This window comes from Cucurbita maxima, unplaced genomic scaffold (assembly GCF_002738345.1).
Source record: "Cucurbita maxima cultivar Rimu unplaced genomic scaffold, Cmax_1.0 Cma_Scf00034, whole genome shotgun sequence".
NCBI lineage: Eukaryota > Viridiplantae > Streptophyta > Magnoliopsida > Cucurbitales > Cucurbitaceae > Cucurbita > Cucurbita maxima.
The window spans coordinates 1244457-1270150 of NW_019272050.1; the positions used below are offsets into that span (position 1 = coordinate 1244457).

Below are 25694 nucleotides of genomic sequence, written 5' to 3' on the forward strand. Positions count from 1 at the left end.
ATTAATATCGGCCTTTCCGAGTTTCCTGGAGGAGCGAACTCGAGAGAACAGAGTTCGTAGTGAAAAAAAAAACTGAGAGTCTCTGTTTGAGGCGCGCAAGTTTTCATAATCGTTTCTTCACGCAGATCTATCAAACCAGCATCGATTTCATCTCTGCATTTTCAAATTCCATTAACTTCTCGAAGTTAAGGAACTCACAAATCTGAAATAATGGCGTGGCGACTTTCACTGCCCGCGTTTTCTGTATTCCTGATCTTGTTCTCTCTGCTCAACGATTCTGTTCTCTGTAAAACACTTAAACGAGATGGTATTGACGACATTATTACCTTTTCTTGTGATTTTTTTTTTTTTTCTCTATGGGTTTCAAGGGACGGAATATTTTGTGTTTTTGCAGTTAAAGCATTGAATGAGATCACGGCTTTGTTGGAGGATGAAAGTCCCACGTTGGCTAATTTAGGGAATGATTATGAGTTTATAAGTGAGGAATACTAACTCCATTGGTTTGAGGCCTTTTGGGGAAGCCCATGAGAGCTTATGCTCAAAGTATATCATACCATTGTGGAGAGTCGTGTTCATCTAACAGGCTTCTCTTGGCTGGAGAGTGGTGTATTCATGGGTTGGAGAGATGATCCGTGTGGCGATGGTGATCTTCCTGCTTGGTCTGGTGTCACTTGTTCTACTCAAGGAGATTACAGAGTGGTTACTAAATTGTATGATTGGGTACTGTCTGTATGATGCGTTTCCCACTGCTGTAACTAATCTTTTGGATCTTACTACGCTGTCTGTAAGTATTTCCTTCCCAAAATGTATTTGATAATTTTGTTTCTTCGTGCAATACCAAATCTTTTAATGAAGCAATAAACCCGTGGGAAACTATTGATTTTCTCTGTCAAGATTTTGCTTTTGTCTCTGCTTGTGTATCTATCTTGTCATAACTTTGATCCACATTTTGGTGCTTGTTGCTTTCTTTTATCCCAAAACTCGGGTTCTTGTTGTTTGAGACAAAATAGTTTTGACATGTGGTGTCTTGACATGGAAGTATATTAGTTCATCTAGGGGTGTATATTCAATCCGACAATCCGAACGAACCCAACCCAAATTATAGGGGTTGGGTTGGGTTAGATTAGCATTTCGAATTGGATTAGGTTCATTTTTCTGAACCCAAATTGATTTGGCTCGGCTTTGGATTCATGGGATAAAAACTTCGGGTTGACCACCCATACTTCAGTGGTAAATTACATATTCTAGTCTAGGATTTCTTTCATATTTGCTCTGATGTTTTGGTTTCTTTTTTTCTTTTTTTATTATTTTTGGTTCTTTTGGTTATTTGGTGTATTATGTGAGAGGCTGAATTGGTAGTTGAAAATTATTCTATAGAATTTAAAGGGAGAAATTCCAACATAATCGTTTCATTGGGCGAGTTCCTTCTGAATTAGGAACCCTGCAACATCTTCGCCACTTGTAACTTTCTCACTGTCTTGTACTGTTGACAGATCTTATCTTCCAATTACATTGCTAGTCTCTCAGGCCTGATAACTCTGATTGTGCTATTGATAGGGATGTTGGTAACAATCACACGCATTGATGCCTGCTTTCCATCTCTTCGCAACCTGTATGTAGTCTATTATGTAAGTTTATTGATTGTGATTGAATCTAAAGGTGAGCAAATAGATGCCAAAGTGTATGTCAGTAACAACTCATGCCTTCTTTAGACTTTCCTTTCTAGGCTTCCTCTTGAGATTTTAAAACACGTATACTAGGAAGGAGTGTTTTGTTTCCCTCTCCAATCAATGTGGGATCTCACAATCTACTTCCCTTAGAAGTACAGGAGGTACAGGGTTCTCGCTGGCACACTGCCCAAAACTTGGCTCTGGTACCATTTGTAATACCCTAAGCCCACCGCTAGCCAGATATTGTCCTCTTTGGGCTTTCCCTTCCTGGCTTTCTCTCAAGATTTTAAAACACAATACACTTAACATTATATTTTTCAAGCCTGTTTGTAACGTGGTTCCATGTCTTTTCACATTTCATGCTATCTTGACCAACACCTGCAGTTTCTGCCTTCCTCTCACTCTACATAGGAACAATCTTCAGTCTTATGCTCTGCATTATCCTTTGCTCGTTAAGATATTCATAAAATAGGAACTTTTGTTCACACACAGGTTCTTGGACTACAACCAATTTAGTGGGAGAATTCCAGATGATTTTTACAAACATCCATTATTGAAAGAGATGTGAGTTATTTCTTCTTATCTTTGGTTTATTTTACATATATAATCGATAGGTTCATCGTGAGTAATGCCTGTTGGCAACAAGTGAAGCCAATAGGCGTTCACAAAGCTCTTGAAGTTTCAGACGCAGAATTCCTCGTTTAAACCACCACATCCACCATTCTTTATTCAATTTCAAGCTTCTTTTTTCATGTTTAACCCAAAGGCTTCTTTTCTTTTCTTTTCTTTAAGTGGGAGCAGCTTTAGCTTTGTAGTTCATACACAGTTTTGTTAGGCGTCAACTCATTATTTTAGTCCAGAATTTTGAATACATGACAGCCAGCCAGCCAGCAGCAAGCCTTAGGAACCAGAAGATTTATTAATCTGGGTTTTTCCAGCTCTTTTAAAAGGTAGAAATTCCTGACTTTTGAACAAAGATATCAGCAGCAAAATGGTTTAGAAAGGAAAGGAAAGGAAAGGAAAGGAAAGAAAAGAAAGAATACTTTCCTTCAAGCTTCCAAACCCATGAATTTCATGCAAAGCATATTTTTAACTTCCACTTCTCTTTTATTCCCTAAATAAATTGTGTGAAAAAAGTTTTTGACTTTTTTCTTTTCTTCTCTTATCTTTTTATAAATAGAATAATAGTAATGTTTCTTCAATTAAATCCCTATCCCACCCCCCTCCTCTACGCCATCACTGTGAGCTTTCAATATCCCTGGCTGAGAAGAAACCTCCTTCAGAGCTTTCTTTTCCAACCCCTATGGATCACTGGGTGACAACAGATCAGGTATTTAATGCTTCTATAGTTCTAACAAATTTATTTTATGGAACATATAACATAGAAATCTTCTGCACCTCCACAGGACATCGACAGACAACAACGAGGCACTAGAACACAAACATACTTGTTTCCCCTCAAATCCCAATCTTTCAGAGGTAACCGACAAACTTTATCTTCCTTCTATTTTAGTTCTTTACTTTCATTTCTTAGCTTAAATTTCCAAGGTTGCAAGCTCGTTTCGTTCTTGTTTTGTACCTTCATACATTAGCATTTTAAGTTTTGAGGGTCACAATCTTGTTTCATTCTTGTGAGATCTCACATCGGTTGGAGAGTAAAATGAAATATTTTGTGTAGAAATCTCTCCCTGTTAGGTCGTTTTGAAATGTTTGGGAGAAGCCCATAAGGTGGGCTTGGACTATTACAAATGGTGTCGAGGACGATGGTCTAAGATCTCACATCGGTTAGATAGGAAAACGAAACATTTCTTATAAAACGAAACAATTCTTACAAGAATATATAGCTAGAGCTAGAGAGGAAACAAATGTAAAGGTAACACAAATGTAGCGTTCATGTGATTAATAATAAAGTGAAAATGATAGCGTGTTAAAGTTTAAATCCTAAAATGTTTGAAAAATAGAACACAGAAGCGACGTCGTTTTTAAGAAATGTTTATTGTTTATTTTGTGCAGAGAAAACAACGGCCGGCTGGTTGGGAAGGCAATTTTTGCAGCAAATGAGTCGAGGGAATGAATTTTCCGACGACGAAATAGAGCGTGTAACCGCCGTAGCCGCCGCCGCCTACGCAATTCATTCCTTTCAGAATTCAGAAATCGCGAGACGCAAAAAGAATGCCGATTATCCTGGAACGTCGTCGTTCCCAAAGTTTACACACCTCAAGGAAGACAATCGCCCCCCCACTCCTCGTCCGGCGCCGGAACCCGCTAAGCTTTCCCGGCCGTTAATAGGTAACAATTTTTTTTACCTGCAGACGTTGATAGGTTACTTTTACTTTACATTTCTCCACATAATTCATCCGCCTAAGATAAGTAATTAATATTGAAACTTATTTTGAAACCAATTTTAAATTTATAAAAAACATGATAATATAATTCAAAAATATTAAAAAATAAAAAATTAGGAAGGTTAAAACAAATTACAGAAAAACCAATGCGATTTGGGTTGGGTTTAAAACTTATTTAAGCTTAAATGACCGAAAACCTTATAAACTTTCTAGATTATATTAAATTGTTAATTTTAAAAAAATATAATTATATATTTTTTTTACTATTTATTCACAATAATTATTTATATTTTAATATAATTTTTAAAACATATATTAAAATTTTGAAATTAGGTTGTAAATCTTAATTAAAAATTTAAAAACCAACAAAATCGTGTTTTACTAATAAAATCTTACTTATATTCCAATAAAAAACATTAATAAACAATTGAACCAAAATAATTATGGTTGGATTCATTATTAAATAAAAATGATTATTTTTTATGAAAATCGTATGCTCTGATTTTAAAGCCAAATTTGGATTTGAATGGTTTGTGTTAGATAAAGATCTTCTGCAAGATCCTGAAGAAAGCCCAGGAAGGAATGTGTCAGTGACCCACGAACAACCAAAACAGAAACCAACGGAAAAGACAACCGATCCCGGTAGCTATCCATACTTCAAAGAGACAGCTTTTTCCGGCAACAAACCAGACATCTCCGGCAGCCGAAGAACAGAACCAGAGAAACCAGAGAAACCATCAAACATCTCCGGCGGCCGAAGAGCAGAACCAGAGAAACCAGCAGGCATCTCCGGCAGCCAAAGAACAGAACCAGAGAAACCAGCAGACATCTCCGGCCGCCGAAGAACAGAACCAGAGAAACCAGAGAAACCAGCGGTAGTCCCAAGACCTCCAACTCCATTTACTCGGCCGACCGACCCACAAAAACCACACCCAACCCAAACCATACCTTATGATTCAAGAGAAACAAAAGCAGATCAGTGGGAAAAGACTGAGATGGCAAAAATCAACGAGAGGTAAACTCGAAACTTTTGGATTAATGAAATAAACTTACTGTTTTTTAAACATTTGGAGGAAACGTTTCAGATTCCATAAAGTGATCGAGACAGTATCTTACTGGGAAAGAAAGAAGAGGGACAAAGCCATGAGGAAATACGATGAATCACAGGTTCATAATCAGTTTATCTCTGTGTTTAAAGTGCGTTTCATTTACAGAGAAACTAATTGTTTAATAATGTTTAAACGTTGAAGGCTGCGGGCGTGAAGAGGTCGAAGAGGGAAAAAGGAAGAAAGAAATTCGAGGAAGACATGGATTTTATAAAGCAAATTGCAGAAGAAGCAAGAGCCAAAGCCGATCGAAAGCGAAGAAATGATATTCTTAAAGCTAATCAAAAAGCAGATATTATCAGACAAACAGGGGACCTCCCTGTTTCTTGTTCCTGCTGCTGAACACTAACGAACTACATTATCAAACTTCGTAATCACTTTGTTGACCACATCAAACTGTAATGATTTGACTTCTTTTTTTCTTCTTTTTGTGTGCACATTACTGAATGATTGCCCTGTGAACAAAAATAACCAGTAATTCGTGTTGCTTTCAAATGGGTTCTCTGTTTTACTCTGTTTTCATCGTTTAATTTGTTGGTTCTCTTTATTACTCTGTTCATAGTGATGAAATTCCTCTGTTTTTAGCTTCACAAGCTATTTGAATTTCCTAAAAACTCTAAAATCCAATGATTTTCATAAAAGAAAAGACGAGCAAGAGTATTGATAGTGACGGCCTGTGAAATAAAGTCTACAAGGGACTCTATGACCATCTCGAACCTTCCGAAATTGAAGGGTATGTTTTTGTTTCTTAACACTCTCTTTCATTATTATGCCAACCAAGAGGGATACCGAGTATCACGGTCCTATTTTTTTAACCGTTCAACATTTTGATCTTTATTGGTCGCATCATGGCACTCATCTAGCTCCTCGCGTGACCGGATAGGCGTCACGTGAGGGTCGCAGCTTCTCTTATCACAACGTGAGGGTCACACCCCTGCTGAATTTCGATTTTGTTGATAACAAGATAAGAAACACAAATCAAACATATAAATTGTGGGTTAAACATAGAACATAACTGGTAGCCTACAGAGAACACATTTATGATAGGTTTTAGCAGTAAATGCAAACCCTTATTTACAGAATTACACAAAAACAGAGCAACAAGAACAACCACATAAAAGGAGAAGGACCCAATTGCAAAAGAGGGTCATTTCTTCAAGAAACCTTCAGCCACCTTCATGTAATCCCCAAACCCAGATCCTCCGCCTTCCTTCTCGCCGGACTCCTCCTTCTTCGGCGGCTCAGCCGGTTTTGGCTCGGCAGCGGGAACAGGAGTGGCAGAATGAGACTTCTCATACTTATTGAGATACTCCTCAGCCTGGTTAATATACTTACCAACTCCCTTGGTTTCATCCAATTTGCCGTAATCCGAAGCCGCTCCAAGCAGGTCAGCGCCTGCTCCGGCAGCTTTGCCCTTGTCCACCTCGCCGCCGCTTCCGCCGAAAGAGGACTTGGCAGCGTCAGCGACCATCCTGGCGCTGGACAAGAGCTCGGAAGCTGATGGCTTGTGGTTGTCTGGATTTTGGTCCTGTGGCTTGTCGGCAGAGCCGCTGAGTTTAGACAAGAAATCCATGATTGTTAAAATGGATACGAAATTGAAAACGGTTGGGTTCTTTCACCAAATTATATAGAGGCAAAGTGGATATGGATATTGGTAAAAATTATAAAAAAAATAATAAATTATTTGAAGAAAAATGAGTGGCTTGAAATTGAGAGAGTTGCAGATATTAATTCAATAAAATTGTGGAACAGGGAAAGCCTTTAAAGATCTTCAGAGTGGGTTACGTGGGTGTTGTCCTTCTCATATTTAATATCATAAATACTCCAAACGACCATGTCGGCAAGCCCAGATGTAACTGGGCCTTAATTGGGCTTGGGCCATTTTCGAAATGGGCTTTAGTTGTAAATTTTGACCCATTTAATGTTTCATTTTCAATTTCTTCACTTGGGCTTGGTCCATTTTCGAGATGTCTTTTCAGTTATACCCTAAAATAGTGGTTACATTGGAGTGAGGGTATTCCTGAAAATAATGACATGGAAGGGGCATTTATGAAAAATTAGGTGTTGTTATTGTTCTAAAAACCTAATCTGGTTGAATTTTTTTTCAATTAAATCAATCCAACCAACTCAAACTCGATCCTATTTTTAAGTTAGTGATGAGATTTATTAGAGGTAAGTACATTGAGCTGTGAAATTGGGTTGTGAGCTATGTGCTCGATTCAGGTCACTGACTCAACTAACTCAGGTTGGTAAGAGAAAATTTAAGCCGACCCATGTATACCGCTAATGGAATTGGGCATTTACAAAAATCGAGAAATGGAAGAGGGGCATCTAGGAAAATCCATGTGAAGATGATGAGGACATGATGAGGACATTTGGAGTGTTGAGAGAATGAGGACATGGTTGCAAAATGAATTTTAAAAGTAATTTAAAAGGAGAAAGAAAGGGAGGGAGTGAAATGCAAAAAAGAAGAAAAACAGAGAATAGATGGTAATCCCAGAGGAGTGAACCAGAGAGCACAAACAGCATTTTGGATTAAAAGTGGTGTTTGTGTTCTCAGGTCACCCCTTTGGGAGCACTCTGTTCACCTCTTTCTTAATTTCTCCTTTCATTTCCACTTTTAATTTCTCATTTCTACTCACTTTAATTTCAACTTCTTATTTTTTTTTATCTAATTCCATTCTACAGCTCTAGCTTTCGCCTGCAATGGCGGACTCCGACCAACTTTCCGCCGCCAAATTCACGTGGCTCTCTTCTCAACCGCCACCGCCGGCCATCTACTCCCCTCTGTGAGTCCCGCTGAACTTCTTCTCACTTATCTCTTAATGCCCCCTGCTTGCGCCACTCAACGGCCGGAAGATGCTCGCCCCTATTTCTAGGTGTCAGATCTCCAAACGAGAAGCTGAAGATGAATTAGTCCCGAATGTATTAGTTATTTTATTTTCAAGATTTAGTTAGTTTATAATAGCTGGTTAATCATAGCTTATTTCTCTTTATTGAGTAATAATATCTTGAGATCTATTTCCTTAGTCAGAATATTTTTATTTATTATTATTAAGATGGAACAAAATTTTAGGACATTTAAAACTTTAAAAATATATTATGGGATATTACCCTAAAAAAAAAACTTAATTTTTTTAATTTTATTTTATTTAGATGTTTAGTATCACTCAATAAACATATTCATTATATTAATTAGGGCTATCAATCTAAATCAAAAAGATTGAGTTGAATTTTTTTTATTTATTTTGATTTATTAAAATAGACATATCTTAACACATGCTATAAAATGTAAATATTCCAATAAAATAATGAAAATAAATATAAGCATCAAATATGGTAGAAAAGAATATTAAAAGAATAAATGGAAAAGGAGGGAACACGTGACAGAAGTGTGAGAAGGGACGGACCACAACAGGATGCATGAGAATGAGGAAAAGAAAGAATGTAATTGGACGACAAGAGCTTGGGTGGGACCCACTCTCATTTCTATTAGAAAATTTGTCTGTACCACCAAATCCAACATCTTCTTTCCCTTATGTTTCTTTTGCTTTCACCCACGCGCCACCCACGCGCGTGTTCTCACTCTTCCTAATTACCAAAGTAATAATAATAAGAAGTTTATTAGATCCCTTTTGTTCATCAAATGTTAGATAATTTGAGCAATAAAAGTAAATTTCGAAGCCATTTTCTCTATATGAGTAGCTCGTTTCTTTTTAGAAATGGAATAATCTATAATCCTTTCATCAGCTTAGCGCTCGTCAAAAGTCGGGTAGTTCACTGGGAATAGAAGCACATCAAAACCGAAAGCAAAGTGCGAATTAGCTCCGAAAACTGGTGGTGTATATCCAGCAGGAACAAATCATCATAAAAGCATTATTTATGAATAATACAGTATTGGCAAACACCCAAAGGCATCTAGAACCCAAATCTTCAGCTATCAAATGTACAAAGAGCGGTGTGGGGGAGGAGGAGGGGACCTACAGACATACAAATAAACTTCCCAGCTTTCCTCTATAACATCGTGCTCGTGCTCGCCCTCAGTTAATAAATCAAAGCCTCCTATCGTTGATTAAGTTAAAGGAACGGGTGGAGGATTACCAGCCGGGCATCTCTGTCGACGGGGTCGTCTAGTTGTCTTGCCCCAACCAGTCAGGCTTCCATCCTCCAGACCCATTTCAATGTTACTTAGTTGCTGTATCAGCTGATTACATGCTGCTGAATGCACAGGGGCCGGGGGACTGATCACCGATCGTCGTCTTCCCCTACCGCAACCATTTCTAGTAGAGTTCCTCCTCGTAACTCCGCAATGCCAAGAGTGGCCTGTTGCTCGCATTAGGCCACCAAATGTTTGAAGATCTTCTGTAACCTCATGTCTGGATAGAGAGGAAAGGCCTGGAAGGATGTCCTTCTGGAAGTCCCTCCGCTGCCTTCCTCTCCTCGTCTGGCCCTTTCGGGGTCGATTTTGTAACAAATTGGTTCCAGAAGCTTCGATTTCCATACTTTCCGGAAGCAGGGGCTTCGGCATGTAGTCTTCTTCACCGACCTCTGCTAGCCTCAATGTCATGTATTCAAAGTAATCAATCCCTCTCAGAGCGGTTTCCTCATTATTCTTGTCATCTTTGGCTCTCAATACAGTATCGGACGTGACCTGTACATCGTCCCCTCGTGTGGAAACGATCTCGGCAAACCAATTTAGGAGATCGCTCGAAGAATGTTCCAACACGTTGCTAACATTATCGTTCAAATGACAGGAAGGCCCACAAGAAGAGATGGCAACTATTGCATCTGCTGCAACAGCCATAAGATCGTCCTGAATATCAACAGCCTTATGCTGAGGAGATTGTGATTGCTGTTCATCTGCATCGATATCGTCTTCAGTTTCGGGCATTGCCGGGGCTTCTAAATCTATATCTATCACAACCTTTTCCTTGGCACTCGAAGAAGCCAGAGGTAGAGGTGTCATAGATGCTTCTTCATCGTCGACACACGAGTTCAAATCAATATTAACTCTAACAGTAGAAATTTTCGCGTCATTTCCATTTCTAACGGTCAGAGATCCAGTAGTAACGTTATCTGACTCGAAAACTGAAGGATCAGAAGGCAAATTGATATCAAATACTCTAGTTTTCTGGTTATCTTTCACGTCATTCTCGGATGGATTAGGAAAAGGTACCGACGGGGATGTAAGAGAAAACGACTCATTCTTAGAAACATGTGGCCCTTCAAAAATGGGAAACCCAAGAAGTTTTTTGTTACTCTGGCATTCACCATGTTCCAACCTTCTGGGCTCAATGTTACTACAACGTGAATTCGACTCGATGTTCGGATAACATATAACTTTACTGCCATTTTCAGTTCCATTTCTGTCTGAAAACTGATTCTTTGGAGAGAGCACAAAATTAAGCTCTCCAGTCATAGAGAATCTTCTTGAATCGATCGTTTCATTCTTACGAGCAGGCACAGCTCTCGACCATGGTAATACATTATGATGGTCCTCATTCTTTTGTTCTGCCTCTCTGGTTCTGTAATTCAGTTGTTGACCTGCCTCATTAGATAAGGTTTTTGAGAGCACTACATTCAAGTTAATGTCTCTAGGAGAATTCGTGCCCACACAACCCGAGCCATTGTAATAGTTGGTCACATGGTCATGCCTTATGGTACCTTTGGAACCAGAGGTAGGCCCGAGATAAAATCCATTCCGGTAAGGAGTTTCACAACCAGACCCCGGGTTTGATCTTGACCCACTACTCAAATTCCATCTATCTCCAAAAATTCCATTATTCTGAGATGATGATGAATGTAAAATCTTGTGAACGCCAGCAGACGATTTCAAGGACGGCTGTGTATGAAATAATGTCGACTTTTGGGAGCTGTTGCCATTCGGCTTTTCCCAAGACGAACCAGACTGAGCCCAAGACTTGCCCATGTCAGAAGGAGCGATTGGATATGTACAAGACGTCTGAGAAGCTAGACGATAACCGGGATCTCCAGCATTCGACATTTCATAACCTCTTTTGGACAATTGCAAATCATTAACTGGCCAGTCCAACTCCTGATGAACCTTGCTTTTATCATTGAGATAGAAGACTGGAAGTTCATGAAACTTGTTAAGTGGAACTTGCATTGGATTAGAAGATATATGGAACTTTTCCATCTGACCATGAGTAAAAGGTTTCTCACTCTCTTTACTACGACCTGAAATAAAATATGATATCAACTTTTCAGATTTCATCGCATGAAAGTTTTAAGAATGTTCATGCAATATAAAGAAGAAATAATACCTGCTTTAAAGATGTTGGGGAATGCCTCCCTTCTTTTTCCGTTCTCAATATACGAATTCCTATTCATTGCATGTCCACCTTCATTACTAGAGCACGGAAAGATTTCTTGCTTCGTATAGGACGGAACGGGGCCTTGAGTCTCCCCATTGCTGGAGTCACGAGCACTAGGAAGATCGAAAAAATTGGACCCATTTGCCTCTTCAACCTGAATGGGCTCGTTTAAGTCAGCTAAACCACATTTGTTCCACAAACTCGAGTCAGATCTCAAAGCAGCACTTTTTTCACCAGGATTCACAGAACTCTGAGGCTCACATTTCTTGTTACCATTTGAATGGCAACCCAGCATGGGGTGCACTTTTTCATCATGAAATACCTCCCCTTCTTCGCTATCAGCGTACTCGTCTGCTGGAAGTTGAAGATCGAATGTTTTCCTCCGAAACTTTGAGGGTCTGGATTCTAGTACCTCGCAGTCTTTTGAACTAGTTCCGTTTTGGGATGGTAAGAGACCGCTTCTATTGTTTTCTTTCAAAGAACTTAAAGATGATTTTACATCTTCAATGCAAGGTGCAGATGGTCTACCACTGGAAGAATTTGCAAGAGGAAAGCTTGGGAGATGCCATTTCCTCGCACCCTCAGGCATACTTTGAGATGCTAGAGGACTAGAGGAGAACGATATGTCAATTGGCATTGGGTGTCTGTGTTCCGATCTTTTAATATCGTTCATTAACTCTCTTTGTTTTATATATAACCGATGCAGTTCACGAACCTGCTCGATGACAAAAGATGGAAAACTCAAAAAACAATGTGAGCATAACAACAGAAGTTCAAAGAAACAATCGGAACGAATGTTACCTGGCTCCTGAATAGGGCGTCATGCTCAAGCATTGTCCTCTTCACAGCATCTCTATCACAGCCTAGATATGCATCTGAGGTAGCTCTTGGAAAAATTCCATTATAATATTGGCCGCTCTGACACGCTTTTTCACCATAATATAATGGCCAGCTACAACCATGAGAATCTTCATTCAGATCCCTCATTGAATGATAACCTGGCAAATAACTTTCATACTGCACTTTTGTTCCCATTCCTGAGTCAATGAAGATTCATTGAATTGTTATGTATTCATAATGAACAGGGTCTATTAGAAACATGACTATTAGCAAATCTAAAGCAGACCTTCACATGGATGTATTAGATAATAAATGGGTATTCATAAGAGCGCATCTCGATTCTACCGTGATATAAAAAATAATCTCTAAGCTAAAAGCATAAGTCAAGCCAGAAACAAGGACATCGAACTTCAACTTTGGAAGTATGGTCATTGACTTGGGCATCTAAATGGTTGGGGACAAATTGAGACACGAGATAACGTCGTTATCGGTAGGTAACAAAACGAGCAATTGGATGGTTTTTCTTAGAAAAGGTAAAAAATTGAAGTCCTGAGGGCTCTCATTATTTTGTTCTCCCTATAGCAGATGCTTCTTCTATTCTCCAAGGTGCTGGTAATCCTTTAGTCCAGATAATGCCTCTCCAAATCGAATGCGTCCTCCGAGCTTACCTTGAAGGATATTCCTTGTAGACAAAATCTCACCATCCTCCCATTTTCAACATCGAGATTATACTCTCTAGGCTCAACGTTAAAGAGATAGCACATGTGGACCACAAGAATATTGCATACTAGTTTTGGATCTGAACAGTCCATGTTAACCAAGTCACACAGGTTTCTTCTGTAGTTTATACTAACGCCAGAATGATCACTCATGGTCTTGTATAATATAGTAAGACCCAAAAGATGATTTAGATATAGGGATTCGTCAACTCGAGAGGTGAGAATAATGTCCTAAAGGAAGAGTTATTTGGGGGGTCGGGCAACTTGTAGGTATTTCGAACAGAAGATTTTGAGTGAAACACGTAGAAAAACTATAATCGGGTTTCTTGTTAGACCAATTGGTTCTTACAGAGATATCATTATAGAATCAAACAGCCGTCCTCTTACTACCATACCCAAGCAAATTGCTTTGGCACAAATATAAAAATGAATTGCTCCAATATCCAAGAACATTGGAAGAAACTCTTCAGCAATTGACATAAAACATCTACCAGCAAATGATACAATGCTCAACCAAATTAGTATATCCAAGTCCTAACGAAGTTCAATTCGTCAGTTTGATAACCACTAAGCATGCACGGATGCCACTCTAAAGCAACACTATAATGGGAGCAGATAAGACGCTTTCTACACAAATGAATAGGGATCTTTTGCAGAAAATGTGCTCTCAAGAAAATCAGTGTCAAGTAAGAGGTAGTGGTTAGTATGCTCCAGACGAGTTTTCGCAATATACGCACGAACCTTCTTCACACACCAATAAACCAACTATTTCAAGCACCAGAATACTGTTCACAAGCTAGGGACTTAATGGCAACCGTCTTCAACTCGAAGAAGCTACTTATTACTCAGTAACAACTCATGGAGTAATTCAACTGAGTAGTTCAGATCAGTTGCTAAGAAAGTGTACACCAGCAGCTAAAGAATTACAGCATTGAGCATCAAAAAATTACAGCCATCTCAAGTGTCTAGTTACACAGAAGCAGTAAATTAGTCCCTTATCTTAACTTCAAAGCAGGAAGAAATGGATCGCTGAAAATCCATGAAAATGCTTCAAACCAGAGAACAAAAAGCAGAAAACGACCAAGAGCACTCAAAAAATTACAGCCATGATGCAGTTAAATCCTCCCGGACTCAACAAATCACGATCAAAACGAAACAAATCGATTCTCCCCACAGCCACATATGAACATCATCTCCAAATCTCAACAAACAAATCCCCAAATGTAGGAGCCACAATCCAGGGCAATTACCAGCAAAACACAAGCAGTGGAATCCTCAAATTTATAATTGGGAAACAGTTCACAAGTAAAACATGATTAAGAAAACCACAGAACAGGAAATTAAGAAAACCTACGAAAAAGGAATCATCGGAATCGAAAAGAAGCCGATAAATGAAATTAAAAGATGAATAGATGGGAAAATTACCTTAAACCCACATCGTCCGATTCGAGAGCTCAAGAACCCTTCAGGGATTCAGCCATTAACGCAAGACCTTAAGAGAAAGCGAAAATTAAGAGCGCGAGAGTCCGAGCATCAAAGAAGGAAAAAGAAGGCAATAAGAAATTGTATAAAACAGCAGTGAGAGAGAGAGGTTAGATCGTCATCGGGGTGGAGAAAGAGGAGGAGATTTTCGATCTGCTGGGCCACTCTCTCTCTCTCTCTCTCTCTCTAAACGTAAAGAACCGAGAGAATTTTGAGGGAGGGAGAGAGAAATGGATTGAAGAAAAGAAGCTCGTTGATTTTAATTTTTTGGAGAAGAGAAAAGAGAGAGATCCCAGATAAGAAATCTTCACACAAACGAACAACCTTCTAAGAACAGTGACCTGAAATTTGTCAACATCCGGTCTCTTTTTATTCTCTGCTTTTTCTTCACTTCCTCTCTCTCCCAAACATATTTTACTTTTTTGGAATTTCTATAAAAAAAAATTAAAAATTAAAATTACTCTTTTCTCTCTCTCATATATTGAAGTAAACAAAAAGAAATGGGCATTTTCTAGATTCTCTCCACCTTCCTTGCTTTTGGTGCATATATTAATTTAATATTTTATCCTAAATTTCTAACTATTTTTTATTCGCTTAAATATGTAAACATATCCATTCTTTTTTTTTTCATCAACAAAATAAAATTATTTTTGTTTGTGCAGTGGTTGAATCCTACTCAGAATTAATTATTTTTTTAATTTTAATGAAATTTTTAAATTCCACTCTCCTCATTAATTATTATTACATTTTGTATAATGAAAATATTTCCATCGATTACGGTTGGATGATGAAAATTTCACATTGACTAATTTAGTGAATGATCATGAGTTTATAATCAAATAATACTGTCTATATTGGAAGGATAAGCTATGAAAGTTTATGTTCAAAGTGGACAATATCATACCATTGTAGAGAGTCGTATTCGTCTAACACGATATCAAAGTCATATCCTAAACTTAGTTGTGCTAATAGTCCTCCAAAGCGAGGAAAGATAATTATTAGAAAATTTAGATAATTAGGGGTTAAAAAATTAATATTAGAAAATGAAGTGAAATTATTTGGTAATTTACAGCGTTTGATCGGCTAATGCAACAGACAAGGGTGGGGTCCAGCTGATACTGTGAGAAGGATGAGGTTTATTTGAGTTTTGTTATAAAATGCCCATCGGATTACACAGAATTACGAAAATGGCACTGCTGAATTCTCCTCTATTTTGTTTTGAGCAGCTGGAAGTTTTTTAAGGAAATTATATTACATAATTGATAAATTTGGAAGATAAACTGACACGTCGTTCAAGATACGACTTTAACAGCCCACGTGGCACGTTCCCATGGGCATGGTTGGTGGAATGTTTAATCCTTCTATTTCTATTTCGTAGTATTTTTATTTTTTCCCGTTTTTTTTTAATTAAATGAAAAAATATTTTGTACTGAAAAAAAAAACGCCATTTTATTTTGGAATTTAATATTTATTTTTCACTTCACTCATTTTATTATATTTAATCATATTACTTAGGGTGTTTAAAAAATTAAAAAAAATTAAATAATAAGATGAAATTAGTTCATAATTTTTTCTAAAATTAAATTAGAATATTCATTAATTTTAAGAAGTATATTTTTTTCATAAATTAAAATTTTTGAGTTGTAAATTGTAATTTAATGTTTAAAAATAAATAAATAAATATTATACTAACTAAAATTTTAATTAAATATTTGAAATTTTTTCCATTTAAGCCAACTATTGAAAAATAAAACATTTTTTTCGAGTAGAAAAAAATTGATTTTTTATGTTATAATATTTCCGGGAAGCAAAAGTAATTATCTCGAGCAGTAAAGTTATTGTATTTTAACCAATTTTTTGTGTTAAAAATTTGAAATTTCGCTCCAAAATATATATAATTAATAAAAAAAATCACACATTCCTCGTAAAAATAATATTTTTACAATAAAATTTATTTTTTTTATCAAAATAAAATATTTTATGTCGATTAAGTTATGTTTATACTTTCGATTATTAAATAATCATAACGAGATGGTAGCGATATGGAATTGCATGAATAAAATAGCAATGCATCTTAGCGTGGGGCCATTTGTTCATGTGAACTGTGAAGTCCAAATCCATGGCCCCAAAAACTCCCATCTTTCTCTTCTTCTAATGGTAATGAGGTGGGACGTGGAGAATCACACATCAATCTGGGGATGCCCGAAAAGTGGAAATATCAATTCTTAATGCCGCCTCAATATTAATGTAATTATTAATAAAAGTTTTCCAATATTTATTTCGTTAATTTCCATAAATCCATATTTTCATGTTTATAATTAATTTATGTATCCTTTAAAAATATAATTAAATTAAAGTTTACTTTTCTGTACTTTCAAGTTGGAAGTTCCCTTATTAAAATCATATCCAACTATAAATATTTGATTAATTAAGACATATTTTCATTAAAAAAAATAATTAATATTATCACCTACCATGTTAAAGTTTTAAATAAGTAAATAAATATTTAAAATAAAAAAATAGATGCAATGATCTAGATTCACTAGATATTGGGTTTTCCTTTTCGAGCTCCCCTCAAGACTTTAAAACACGTTTACTAAGGAAAGGTTTCTACACTGTAAATGTTTGTTTAATCCACTACACCTAAATGGTGTGAAAATTATCTTATTTATAATCAAATAAATTATAAGAATCACCTAAATTGGGTGAAAGTTATCTTATTTATAATCAAATACCAACTAATCCATCTTCCTATTGAATCCTCCACTTTTGAGGCTAAGTCAGATCTGACTTTTTTCCTATGAACCAAAAGTCAAGTTAGGATCCATTAGCCTAGAAAGGTATAAATAACTAGGCTAAGTCATCAGTCCTAATAAGCGGTTTCAAAAGCCTGATATTCAGTTCCCACCACTTCCCCGAGTTCAAAAATACCTATGGTAATAAGGCTAATAATAAAATATCAAATATGATATACATGGTAAACTATAATTTATTACTAAATATCCTTAACACACATTCTTGTAAATGGTGGTTTGTTCTCCTTCCCAACTAATGTGGGATATCACAATCCACCCCACTTCGAGGTCCAGCATCCTCGTTGGCACTCTTTCCTTCTTCCAATTGATGTGGGACCGTCCCCAAATCCACCTCCCTTTGGGGCTCAGCGTTTTTACTGGCACACCATCTTGTTGTAACGACCCAAATCCACCGCTTGTAGATATTGCCTCTTTGGAATGGGATTAGAATATAGTTATTATAATAAATGGGTTGAAAGGATATTTTAAATTTTATTTATTTTGCATAAAATAAAATAAAAATAAATAAATAAACAAGAGAGAGAGAGAGAGAGAGTGGTCCCATTGGAAAGATTATTATCAATTTCATGGGAAATGAGTGAGTCTTTCCAAAGCAACTAATAAGGAGGAATATTTGGCAAAGACTGGGAGTGGGCCCACCACTCACCCCACCTTTTTTATGTCTAAGGTGTATTTTAAAATTTAAATTGATAACAAAATAATAATAATAATAATAATAATAATGATAATTTAAGTATGAAACGATTTTAATTAATTAAATTAAATGTACGTTTCAAGTTTCAACCTAATTAAGTAATTTCCTAGTATACCCTTCGAAGGAGGGGAAAAGGGGACTTTATTAATGGGTAAAGTCATACTTTCCCATGTACCAGAAGAGAAAGACATACTTTAAATAATAATAATAAAATGGGATACATTTAATTTAATATTTATTTATTTATTGTGCGCCGAGGATGGAAACTGTGTATATAAATAATAATTAAAAAGTTGATTTTAAGCTATTGTAACAATCCAGACTGTAATTTTTGAATAACACAATTAGCCGTCACGTAATTATTAAAGATTAAATAATAATAATATAAATAAATAAATAAATAAAAACAGCTATATGCCTGTGCATAGATAGACTGGCAACCGAGTTAAGTGGAGCCTCGGTCAGTTCCCCACAACTCTGGTCGGCCTTTCTTTGTCCCTTAAAACTCAATTCAGTCCACTTTTCTTAATTTCTCCATTATAATTTATGCCCTATTTTTTCAATTTCCCTCATTTAATATATATATAATTTTTTTTTTAAAAAAATATTACAATAAAATAAATTTCAAATAAAGGTGTTCATACAATTTTAAAAAATATTTGAACGTTGCTAATTGATGCTAGTAATGCGTTTAACTTGTAAACGTTAAATATTGTAACTTCATGAGATTTTAGTTATTAATGTAATATGTACGGTGGATACAACAATACTTTTAAAATAACAATAATAAAAATAAAAAAGTAACCCGACAACTCAATTAAAAAATAGAGAGTTGGATTGTGGACTTTGTTTCCGTTTAGGTTGGTCACCTCATGTCTGAAGATTTTTTGAAATCAACCCAATTCATATTAGGATGCATTTTCAATAGGGGAGAGAAGATGAAAGGGGAAGGGTGTTTTAGTAAATTGTAAAGGTTAGGAATGCGATGGAAAATTAGGGTATTATTCGATTCGAATCCGTACACATGCTTCACGCCGTCCAAATTCCGAAAAGGGCATTGCGGCGAAAATTGCAAACAAGCGAGCAATCAAAATCTCTCCGCTCTCAAATCCCCATGTCGATTTCCGTCCACGAATCTAGGCCACCTACAAATTCTCTCCCCGTTCTGCCCCTCATTTACAAACAACCTAATTACTAAACCACCCCCATATTTTATTTGTTCTTACACAAATACCCCTCCGATGACGACGGTGGTCCCCATGCTCGAATCTGAAATTAATATTATTTTTCATTTTTTAATATTATATATTTTCTGGATTCGGCCTTTCGAGTCTGCTCTTCGTCGCCATCCGTCTCTTTCCCGTTATCCATCCCCCTTCCCCACAGACAATTTTAAAGCCCTTTTCAGTAACTCTTCTCCACTCCCTTTCCCACCCTCCGATATGTCTCTCTCCATCTTCCATTCAACGGCTGAGATTAAATGTTCTTTTTTCCGTTTTGATTTTATTTTCGTTCAATTAAAATTTCAAATTTAGTTTTAATTTTTTTAAATTTAAAAATCTTTGGGTCTTCATACTTCTAATTTTATATTAAAATAATTTAAAATTTTAAAAATCCCAAAATTCTTATTATGTATGCAATGGGTTCTATGACATATTTCAAATAAGAATATGAATATTATTCAAATACTTTAATTTATCTAATTTATTCTATTTTGATTTCGTTCCCATTTTAAATACATATTTTAAAAATTTAATTTGATTATAATATTTTTCAATTTTCTTTTTTTCACAATAATTAATTAAACCGGAAAGATGTCTGTTTTTTTTTTTTTAAAGATTATGGTGGCAAATGTAATCGCTATTGTGGGTCCCAATTCACATGTCATATGCACCAGAGCCAACTTATGACGTGGCCCAGCAATCAGATTTGTCATTTTCACTCGTGTTAAATTCTTATTACCATAAATTAAAGAAAATACAAAAAAAAAAACTTAATTATACTAATAAAAGAAAAAAAAACAAATGAGTTAATTTTGATTGGGTATTTAGGATTTTATTCCCAGGGTTGCATGAACGGCTCCCGTATAGAGTAGTAGTACATTACATACACAGTAGCCCTAATACAAAATTCTTTTTATTTATTTATTTGAAAAAAAAATATGTTCTGTGTGGGTCCCACCGTTTGGTAAAGTATAAAAATCCTAGGGTTGACCGCTAATCATGAAAGCGTCGTTTGTTTCCAGTGGGCCCCACCTAATTGCTCCCTTCCACATATGCGGGGGTTGTCCAGTCAATATGGCCGAGCTTAAGCTGACAGCTGGGAGAGTCAACATGGGCCTTTCGTAGCCCAATTTTAAAATCTTATTATTGGGCTTTATTTCGGCCCAGATTTAGTTGGAAAATAATAAGAAAAGGGCTAAAGCGGAATAAGAGAAGAAGGGTGGGGATATTTTGGTCAGAATAGCTGTACAACATCGTACGGTGGTGATTGAGCAGTTAGACGTCTTATCTGATCGATCTCAGCGACCAGATCCAATGCGTTGTCGTTTTTAGGGTCTGTTACATTCACAGCCTTAAAAACTGTGCTGTGGTACTGCCATTTATGGACCCAGTTTGGTTCATTTCTTGTTTTTTTATGACAATAATGAATTTGGTGGAAAATTTTATAAATACAGATATACATTTTTCTTTTTAAGTTTTAAAAACAATAGTATCTGAGCTGTTTTGTTAGTTTTATTTAACTGAAATTTTTATTTTAATCTTTTTAACATTATTCAAATAAACTCATTTAATTGTCTTGTCTTGTCTTGTCTAAACAAATAATACATTTCACAAGCTTTTATTAAATTATTAGGTTGAAGGGTAAATTTGAATAATCATTGTATTAAATTTAACATGTGTTACATTCCGTTTAATATATATAATATTTTAAATTGAATTATTTAAACATAAAATTAATGTCCATAAATCGACCTAAATAAACAAGTTTAAAAACTAAATATATAATTTTTCTCAAGTTAAAAGTAAGTGTATTATTGTTCGAATCTATATTTTAAATGTATTAATTATTTCAGTGTATTATTGTTATAATTAATATTCTCTTACATTATTTTTTTATCAATAATTCTTTTAACATTTTGATTAGGTAGAACTATTTAAAAAAAAAAAAACTAAATTAAATTAATACTTAAACTATACTTTCGAATAGGATGAAATTAATACATTTTTAAACTTTATATTTTATATCTAATAAATAATGTATGAATTAGATTTTACTAAAAACAATTTATTATTTGGATCTAATAAATATAAACAAGGAAATAAATATCCAAAAATTTATTAAACACAAAATAAAAATTTATTTTAATCGTGTAATTAAATATATTAAAAAATGATTTTTGGAGAAATGTAGCAAATTGGCAAAATAAAATTAAAGAAAAATGGAAACATCAGAAGGCGGCTGTGTCTTTATCAACTTTTGAGCTGTAAACCATACTGAGACGGCTCACCCACGTGCCAACTCATCTTCATCATCCAATAATATCATTAACTTTTTATAAATATTAAAAAATATACTTTTATCATTAAATTTTGAATTGACGGTTAAAGTTTTATTTTGTGAATTTTTAAAGAATATTATTGAAACAAAATTTAATTTTTAAATAATCTAGCCCCAAAAAACTTATAATAGAGTTTGATAATGTTTTTGTATCTTTAATGTTTGGTCTCTATAATTTAAATTATTCTATTATTAATTAATTTAATTTATGGTTTTTTATGATGGTATATTCATTTATCCATAATTTTTGTAAACTATAATTTTGATTTTTAAAATGACCAAATTACCCTTCCGATTCCATTTCACAACAATTCACATGACACTTGCTTAGCAACTGCGCGGAACAGAATTTAGAGCGCCACAATTCACATTTGACAGTTGCGCCGTTGTTTTCTCTTGGTAGCTTCAGATTTATATATATGGATGCGGCTCGCGTTCGCTCCAGTACTCCCATTTAGCCGTTTTCTTCTATCATCGCTGTGTTTTAGAGGAAGAGAAGCTCGGTCCGAGCTGCGAAAATGGAGAAGGCTTTGACCAAGGTGAGCAGCTTGAAGGTTGGGAGCTTGTGGGTTTCAAAGAAAGCCAAGGAGGAATTCGCTAATATCACCGACGATTTCCATGTGAGTTTCTCGTTTTGTTTCTTCTTTGTGTTTGTTGATTTTGTTCGCTCGTTCGATCGTTTATTGTACCCTCTGCTGCCTGTGTTTTTCTTTGATTTTGAGTGTTGAGTTTCTTTTTGTTTGTCGCGATTTGAGTAATGCAGCTCGATTTGATTGATATTGTCTGTGGATTTTGTGCTGATTTTGCGTTGATTATTGCTTATTACCAAGATTAAGGTGAGATCCGATGGTTTCTTCCACTAATCAGAGGATTAAGCGACAGGGTTACGATTGAAGTGAAAATGGACTGATGAGGCTTCTTGGGATTTGGTTGTTTGCATCAGTTTGATTGAAAAGAAACCTTGGGATTTGGTTTCTTCCACTAATTATATTCATCAACCAAAATCTATTGGGATAAGACTCCTTGATCTGTACTAGAATGTTAGTATTTGGAATCTGTCTGTGAAAAGTGAGGATTTCTCTTTTTGCAATGGTCCTTCAGTTAATTATCAATTGGTATCAGTTAAAACGATGATTATCTTTCTATTTCTGTGTAGGCAAACATTAAACTTAGAACTTGGTTAGAATCTCATATATGTTGTTGTTTATTGCAGACTTTTTCAAGCACTGTTGAAGAGAAGGCAAAGTGGATCTTCAACAAGCTAAAAGGTAACTTCTCGCATATTATCTCATTTTATATCAGGATGAGTGCATACTTAATGCTGGTTTTGATGAGCGAAGTGCAGGACAATCCCCACCATAGCCTCTCAACTTCTCCAAAAAGTCCCTATGAATTAGCCCTCATTGGGTAGTGCCTTGTTTGGTAGATGGGGGTGCATCTAATCTATCTGAAATTGTGAATGGTGATAGTTATCGTTGTGAGATCCCACATCGGTTGGAGAGGGGAACGAAACATTCCTTATAAGGGCGTGGAAACCTCTCTCTAGTAGACGTGTTTTAAAACTTTGAGGGGAAGCCCAAGAGGGAAAACCCGAAGAGGAAAATTATGCTAGTGGTGAGTTTGGGCTGTTACAAATGATATCATAGCTATACACTAGACGATGTGCTAGCGAGGACGCTGGGCTCCAAGGGGTCGATTGTGAGATCCCACATCGGTTGGAGAGGGGAACGAAACATTCTTTATAAGGGTGTGAAAATCTCTCCCTAGTAGACGCGTTCTAAAGCCTTGTGGTGAAGCTCAAAAGGAAAAGTCTAAAAAGGATAATATTTGCTAGTGGTAAAGACATGGTTTCGCTTTTTCCTTCTAAATCGTCATTCCACTCAGTTCTATCAAGGATGTTTCCTATTGTTTTTCCTTTTCCTTTTGAATGAGTTCCTTTCTGTATGAGCTAGTACCCGGATTTTGCCTGCGCTATATTTCCAAGATGTGATTGTACATTGTCTCTAAACGCTTTTATGCATATTTTTGTTTTGTAAACTATCTTTTAGTTGTAAGAGATTTAAGTGAGCATAATGCTGAAGATTGATCATATCTTTTTCGTCCCCCAGGAAAGCCATTGAAGAGCTTACCAGATTTACTTCGCGAGTACAACTTACCACCCGGCCTCTTTCCTCAGAACATAACCTGCTACGAATTTGATGAATCCAAGTCGAAGCTGATCGTCTACTTACCATCGGTTTGCGAGATAAGCTTCAAGGATTCGTCTGTAATCCGATATGCAACACGGGTTAAAGGAACTCTTCAGAGAGGGAAGCTCACAGGCATTGAAGGAATGAAGACAAAGGTCCTAGTGTGGGTGAAAGTGACAAGCGTGACGGTTGAGGGCTACAAATCTGATAAGGTCTGGTTCATTGCAGGAGTGAAGAAGTCGAGATCGAAAGATGCCTATGATAAGCCCCGTGATGCCGTTAGGGTAGAAGCATTCTGATATTCGAACTATGGTGCATTGCTGTTAGGTACGAAGCTGAGATATGCTGCATTATTCAATCTGCATTGTTCAAATATATAGAAAGCTTAATCTTGTCAACTTTATAGATATTGTTTTATTGAGGTTTATAGATTCTCTGTAGTCATGACTCTTCTAAAAACTTGTTATCAATTTGTGGAAATGAAAAGGCTTTTAACCATTGGATGAATAAACACAACTCATAGATGGGAAAGGAATGCATCTCGTGGAAGAGTTGCATACCATTTATAAATACTTTCTAAAGCTAGACTAAAAATGTTACTTTTGCTAACTCGGATAACTAAAGGGTTTTTTTGTAAAAGAAAAATCGATATGTAATAAGCTAAAGCGGACAATATCTGCTAATGGTGGCCTTGGACTATTACAATGGTATCATGAAATCTCACGTCGGTTGAAGAGTGGAACGAAAAATTCATTGTAAGATTTGAAAATTTCTCTCTAATAGATGCGTATCATGAATGCGAGTGAAGATAGTGATGCTGGCCCCTAGAGGGGTAGATTGTGAGATCTCACGGTTGGAGAAGAGAACGAAACATTTCTTATAAGATGTGGAAACCTTTCTCCAGCAAGCTAAGATGCTGATGCGGGCCCCAGAGGGGGTAGACTGTGAGATTTCACGTCGGTTGGAGAGGAGATAGAAACATCAATATATTATTGAATAAAGCTGATAATATCAACTAGCCTTGGGCTCGAGCTCTTACTTTTTGTGAGCTCAAAGAACAAAAGTTATTTTATTATTTTTTTTTTGAAAAAAATAAAAAATAAAATAATTTTAGTCTTTCAATTTTAATAAATTTATAAAATTTTAGTTTTATATCAAATAAATCACTAAAATTTGCAAACAATATTTAATATGTTCTTAATAATTACGGATACAGGACTGTTGTTCAGGCACTGGTAAGTTGTAACGCGGTTCATAGTTCCTTCTAGCAAAGAGAGGGGAGTGAAAGAGCGGGAAAACAAGAATTCAGGGGACAGAAAACCAAACTCGAAAATGGCGATTCCCGGAGATCCAAGGGCTTTTGCAACACTAGGTCTTGTCATCCACGGCATCCTTCGACCTCCCTTCATCCTCTTAAGGTCTGAAAAACAACTCTCTCATCTTCATTTCTCTAATAATACACTTCCTTGTCTTCATTTTCATCCGAGATTGTTGCCATTCGTCAAATGCATCTCAGTTTCTCCAACAAATGCATGGAATAGACATAGCTGTTCCGAATAAGGAACTAGGTTAGTCGTTAGCCTTGCGATCGGCATTTTAAGTGACATCGAACATGTCTATTGTTTATAGTTTGCTAGTTATTAGCATTACTTTCTGGAATTTGATTTTGTGATTTGCCTTTTGGCTAATTGACTAAATCATATCGGGATCGTAGTTCTTAGCTTCTTTCTTAATTTCTTATGGCAGTGTTCAAATATTAGTTGTTTAGTTGCTTCTCCAGGGTTTATTAATTTTATTTGAAGCTTTGGACTCGATTTTGAACTCAACAATACATGATGCTGCTTGAAGGCACCGAGTCAGGTTTAAATTTCTATAATGTAGATAGCTTAGACTGTGTATTCTGATAGTTGCGAGACGGTTTGGTTTATCCTATAAAA

General features: G+C 36.0%; 5 protein-coding genes across 6 annotated transcripts; 3 read left to right on the forward strand and 2 right to left on the reverse strand.

Moving 5' to 3' along the window:
• The first annotated feature begins 46 nt into the window (after nt 1-46).
• On the forward strand, nt 47-2497 carry LOC111467583. The gene is made up of 5 exons (XM_023112550.1): nt 47-307; nt 395-417; nt 584-780; nt 2163-2234; nt 2285-2497. The coding sequence occupies exons 1-5, from the start codon at nt 211-213 to the stop codon at nt 2373-2375; spliced, it is 480 nt and encodes a 159-aa protein (XP_022968318.1). The 5' UTR covers nt 47-210; the 3' UTR covers nt 2376-2497.
• A 359-nt stretch (nt 2498-2856) lies between these two features.
• On the forward strand, nt 2857-5668 carry LOC111467581 (neurofilament medium polypeptide-like). 2 transcript variants are annotated; one of them, XM_023112544.1, is made up of 6 exons: nt 2857-3000; nt 3077-3149; nt 3684-3959; nt 4556-5030; nt 5101-5182; nt 5266-5668. In XM_023112544.1, exons 1-6 carry the CDS (start codon nt 2974-2976, stop codon nt 5461-5463), a joined length of 1131 nt encoding a protein of 376 aa, XP_022968312.1. In that variant the 5' UTR covers nt 2857-2973; the 3' UTR covers nt 5464-5668. The 2 variants fall into 2 exon arrangements, with proteins under 2 accessions (XP_022968312.1, XP_022968313.1); XM_023112545.1 differs by having other exon boundaries at nt 4562-5030.
• A 410-nt stretch (nt 5669-6078) lies between these two features.
• On the reverse strand, nt 6079-6738 carry LOC111467584 (nodulin-related protein 1-like). Its single transcript, XM_023112551.1, has one exon. The coding sequence runs from the start codon at nt 6692-6694 to the stop codon at nt 6269-6271; it is 426 nt and encodes a 141-aa protein (XP_022968319.1). The 5' UTR covers nt 6695-6738; the 3' UTR covers nt 6079-6268.
• Nucleotides 6739-8923: 2185 nt separating this feature from the next.
• On the reverse strand, nt 8924-14815 carry LOC111467341. Its single transcript, XM_023112193.1, has 4 exons — nt 14441-14815; nt 12258-12493; nt 11406-12171; nt 8924-11319 (listed from the first exon to the last, which is right to left on the reverse strand). Exons 2-4 carry the CDS (start codon nt 12489-12491, stop codon nt 9194-9196), a joined length of 3126 nt encoding a protein of 1041 aa, XP_022967961.1. The 5' UTR covers nt 12492-12493; nt 14441-14815; the 3' UTR covers nt 8924-9193.
• A 7070-nt stretch (nt 14816-21885) lies between these two features.
• LOC111467342 (uncharacterized protein At5g01610) lies at nt 21886-24264 on the forward strand. Its single transcript, XM_023112195.1, has 3 exons — nt 21886-22188; nt 22782-22836; nt 23677-24264. Exons 1-3 carry the CDS (start codon nt 22087-22089, stop codon nt 24054-24056), a joined length of 537 nt encoding a protein of 178 aa, XP_022967963.1. The 5' UTR covers nt 21886-22086; the 3' UTR covers nt 24057-24264.
• The last annotated feature ends 1430 nt before the right edge of the window (nt 24265-25694 follow it).

What these genes read in the sequence shown, in the direction of transcription:
- LOC111467583 (XM_023112550.1), top strand. Translation starts at nt 211, where the DNA reads ATGGCGTGGCGACTTTCACTGCCCGCGTTTTCTGTATTCCTGATCTTG. An exon ending in TAAAACACTTAAACGAGATG is followed by an intron (nt 308 to 394) that starts GTATTGACGACA and finishes GTGTTTTTGCAG; the next exon opens with TTAAAGCATTGAATGAGATC. An exon ending in CTTTTGGATCTTACTACGCT is followed by an intron (nt 781 to 2,162) that starts GTCTGTAAGTAT and finishes GTTCACACACAG; the next exon opens with GTTCTTGGACTACAACCAAT.
- LOC111467581 (XM_023112544.1), top strand. Translation starts at nt 2,974, where the DNA reads ATGGATCACTGGGTGACAACAGATCAG. An exon ending in CAAATCCCAATCTTTCAGAG is followed by an intron (nt 3,150 to 3,683) that starts GTAACCGACAAA and finishes TATTTTGTGCAG; the next exon opens with AGAAAACAACGGCCGGCTGG. An exon ending in GGAAATACGATGAATCACAG is followed by an intron (nt 5,183 to 5,265) that starts GTTCATAATCAG and finishes TAAACGTTGAAG; the next exon opens with GCTGCGGGCGTGAAGAGGTC.
- LOC111467584 (XM_023112551.1), bottom strand. Translation starts at nt 6,694, where the DNA reads ATGGATTTCTTGTCTAAACTCAGCGGCTCTGCCGACAAGCCACAGGAC.
- LOC111467341 (XM_023112193.1), bottom strand. Translation starts at nt 12,491, where the DNA reads ATGGGAACAAAAGTGCAGTATGAAAGTTATTTGCCAGGTTATCATTCA. An exon ending in ACGCCCTATTCAGGAGCCAG is followed by an intron (nt 12,172 to 12,257) that starts GTAACATTCGTT and finishes GTCATCGAGCAG; the next exon opens with GTTCGTGAACTGCATCGGTT. An exon ending in CCCCAACATCTTTAAAGCAG is followed by an intron (nt 11,320 to 11,405) that starts GTATTATTTCTT and finishes ATTTTATTTCAG; the next exon opens with GTCGTAGTAAAGAGAGTGAG.
- LOC111467342 (XM_023112195.1), top strand. Translation starts at nt 22,087, where the DNA reads ATGGAGAAGGCTTTGACCAAGGTGAGCAGCTTGAAGGTTGGGAGCTTG. An exon ending in ATATCACCGACGATTTCCAT is followed by an intron (nt 22,189 to 22,781) that starts GTGAGTTTCTCG and finishes TGTTTATTGCAG; the next exon opens with ACTTTTTCAAGCACTGTTGA. An exon ending in GATCTTCAACAAGCTAAAAG is followed by an intron (nt 22,837 to 23,676) that starts GTAACTTCTCGC and finishes TTCGTCCCCCAG; the next exon opens with GAAAGCCATTGAAGAGCTTA.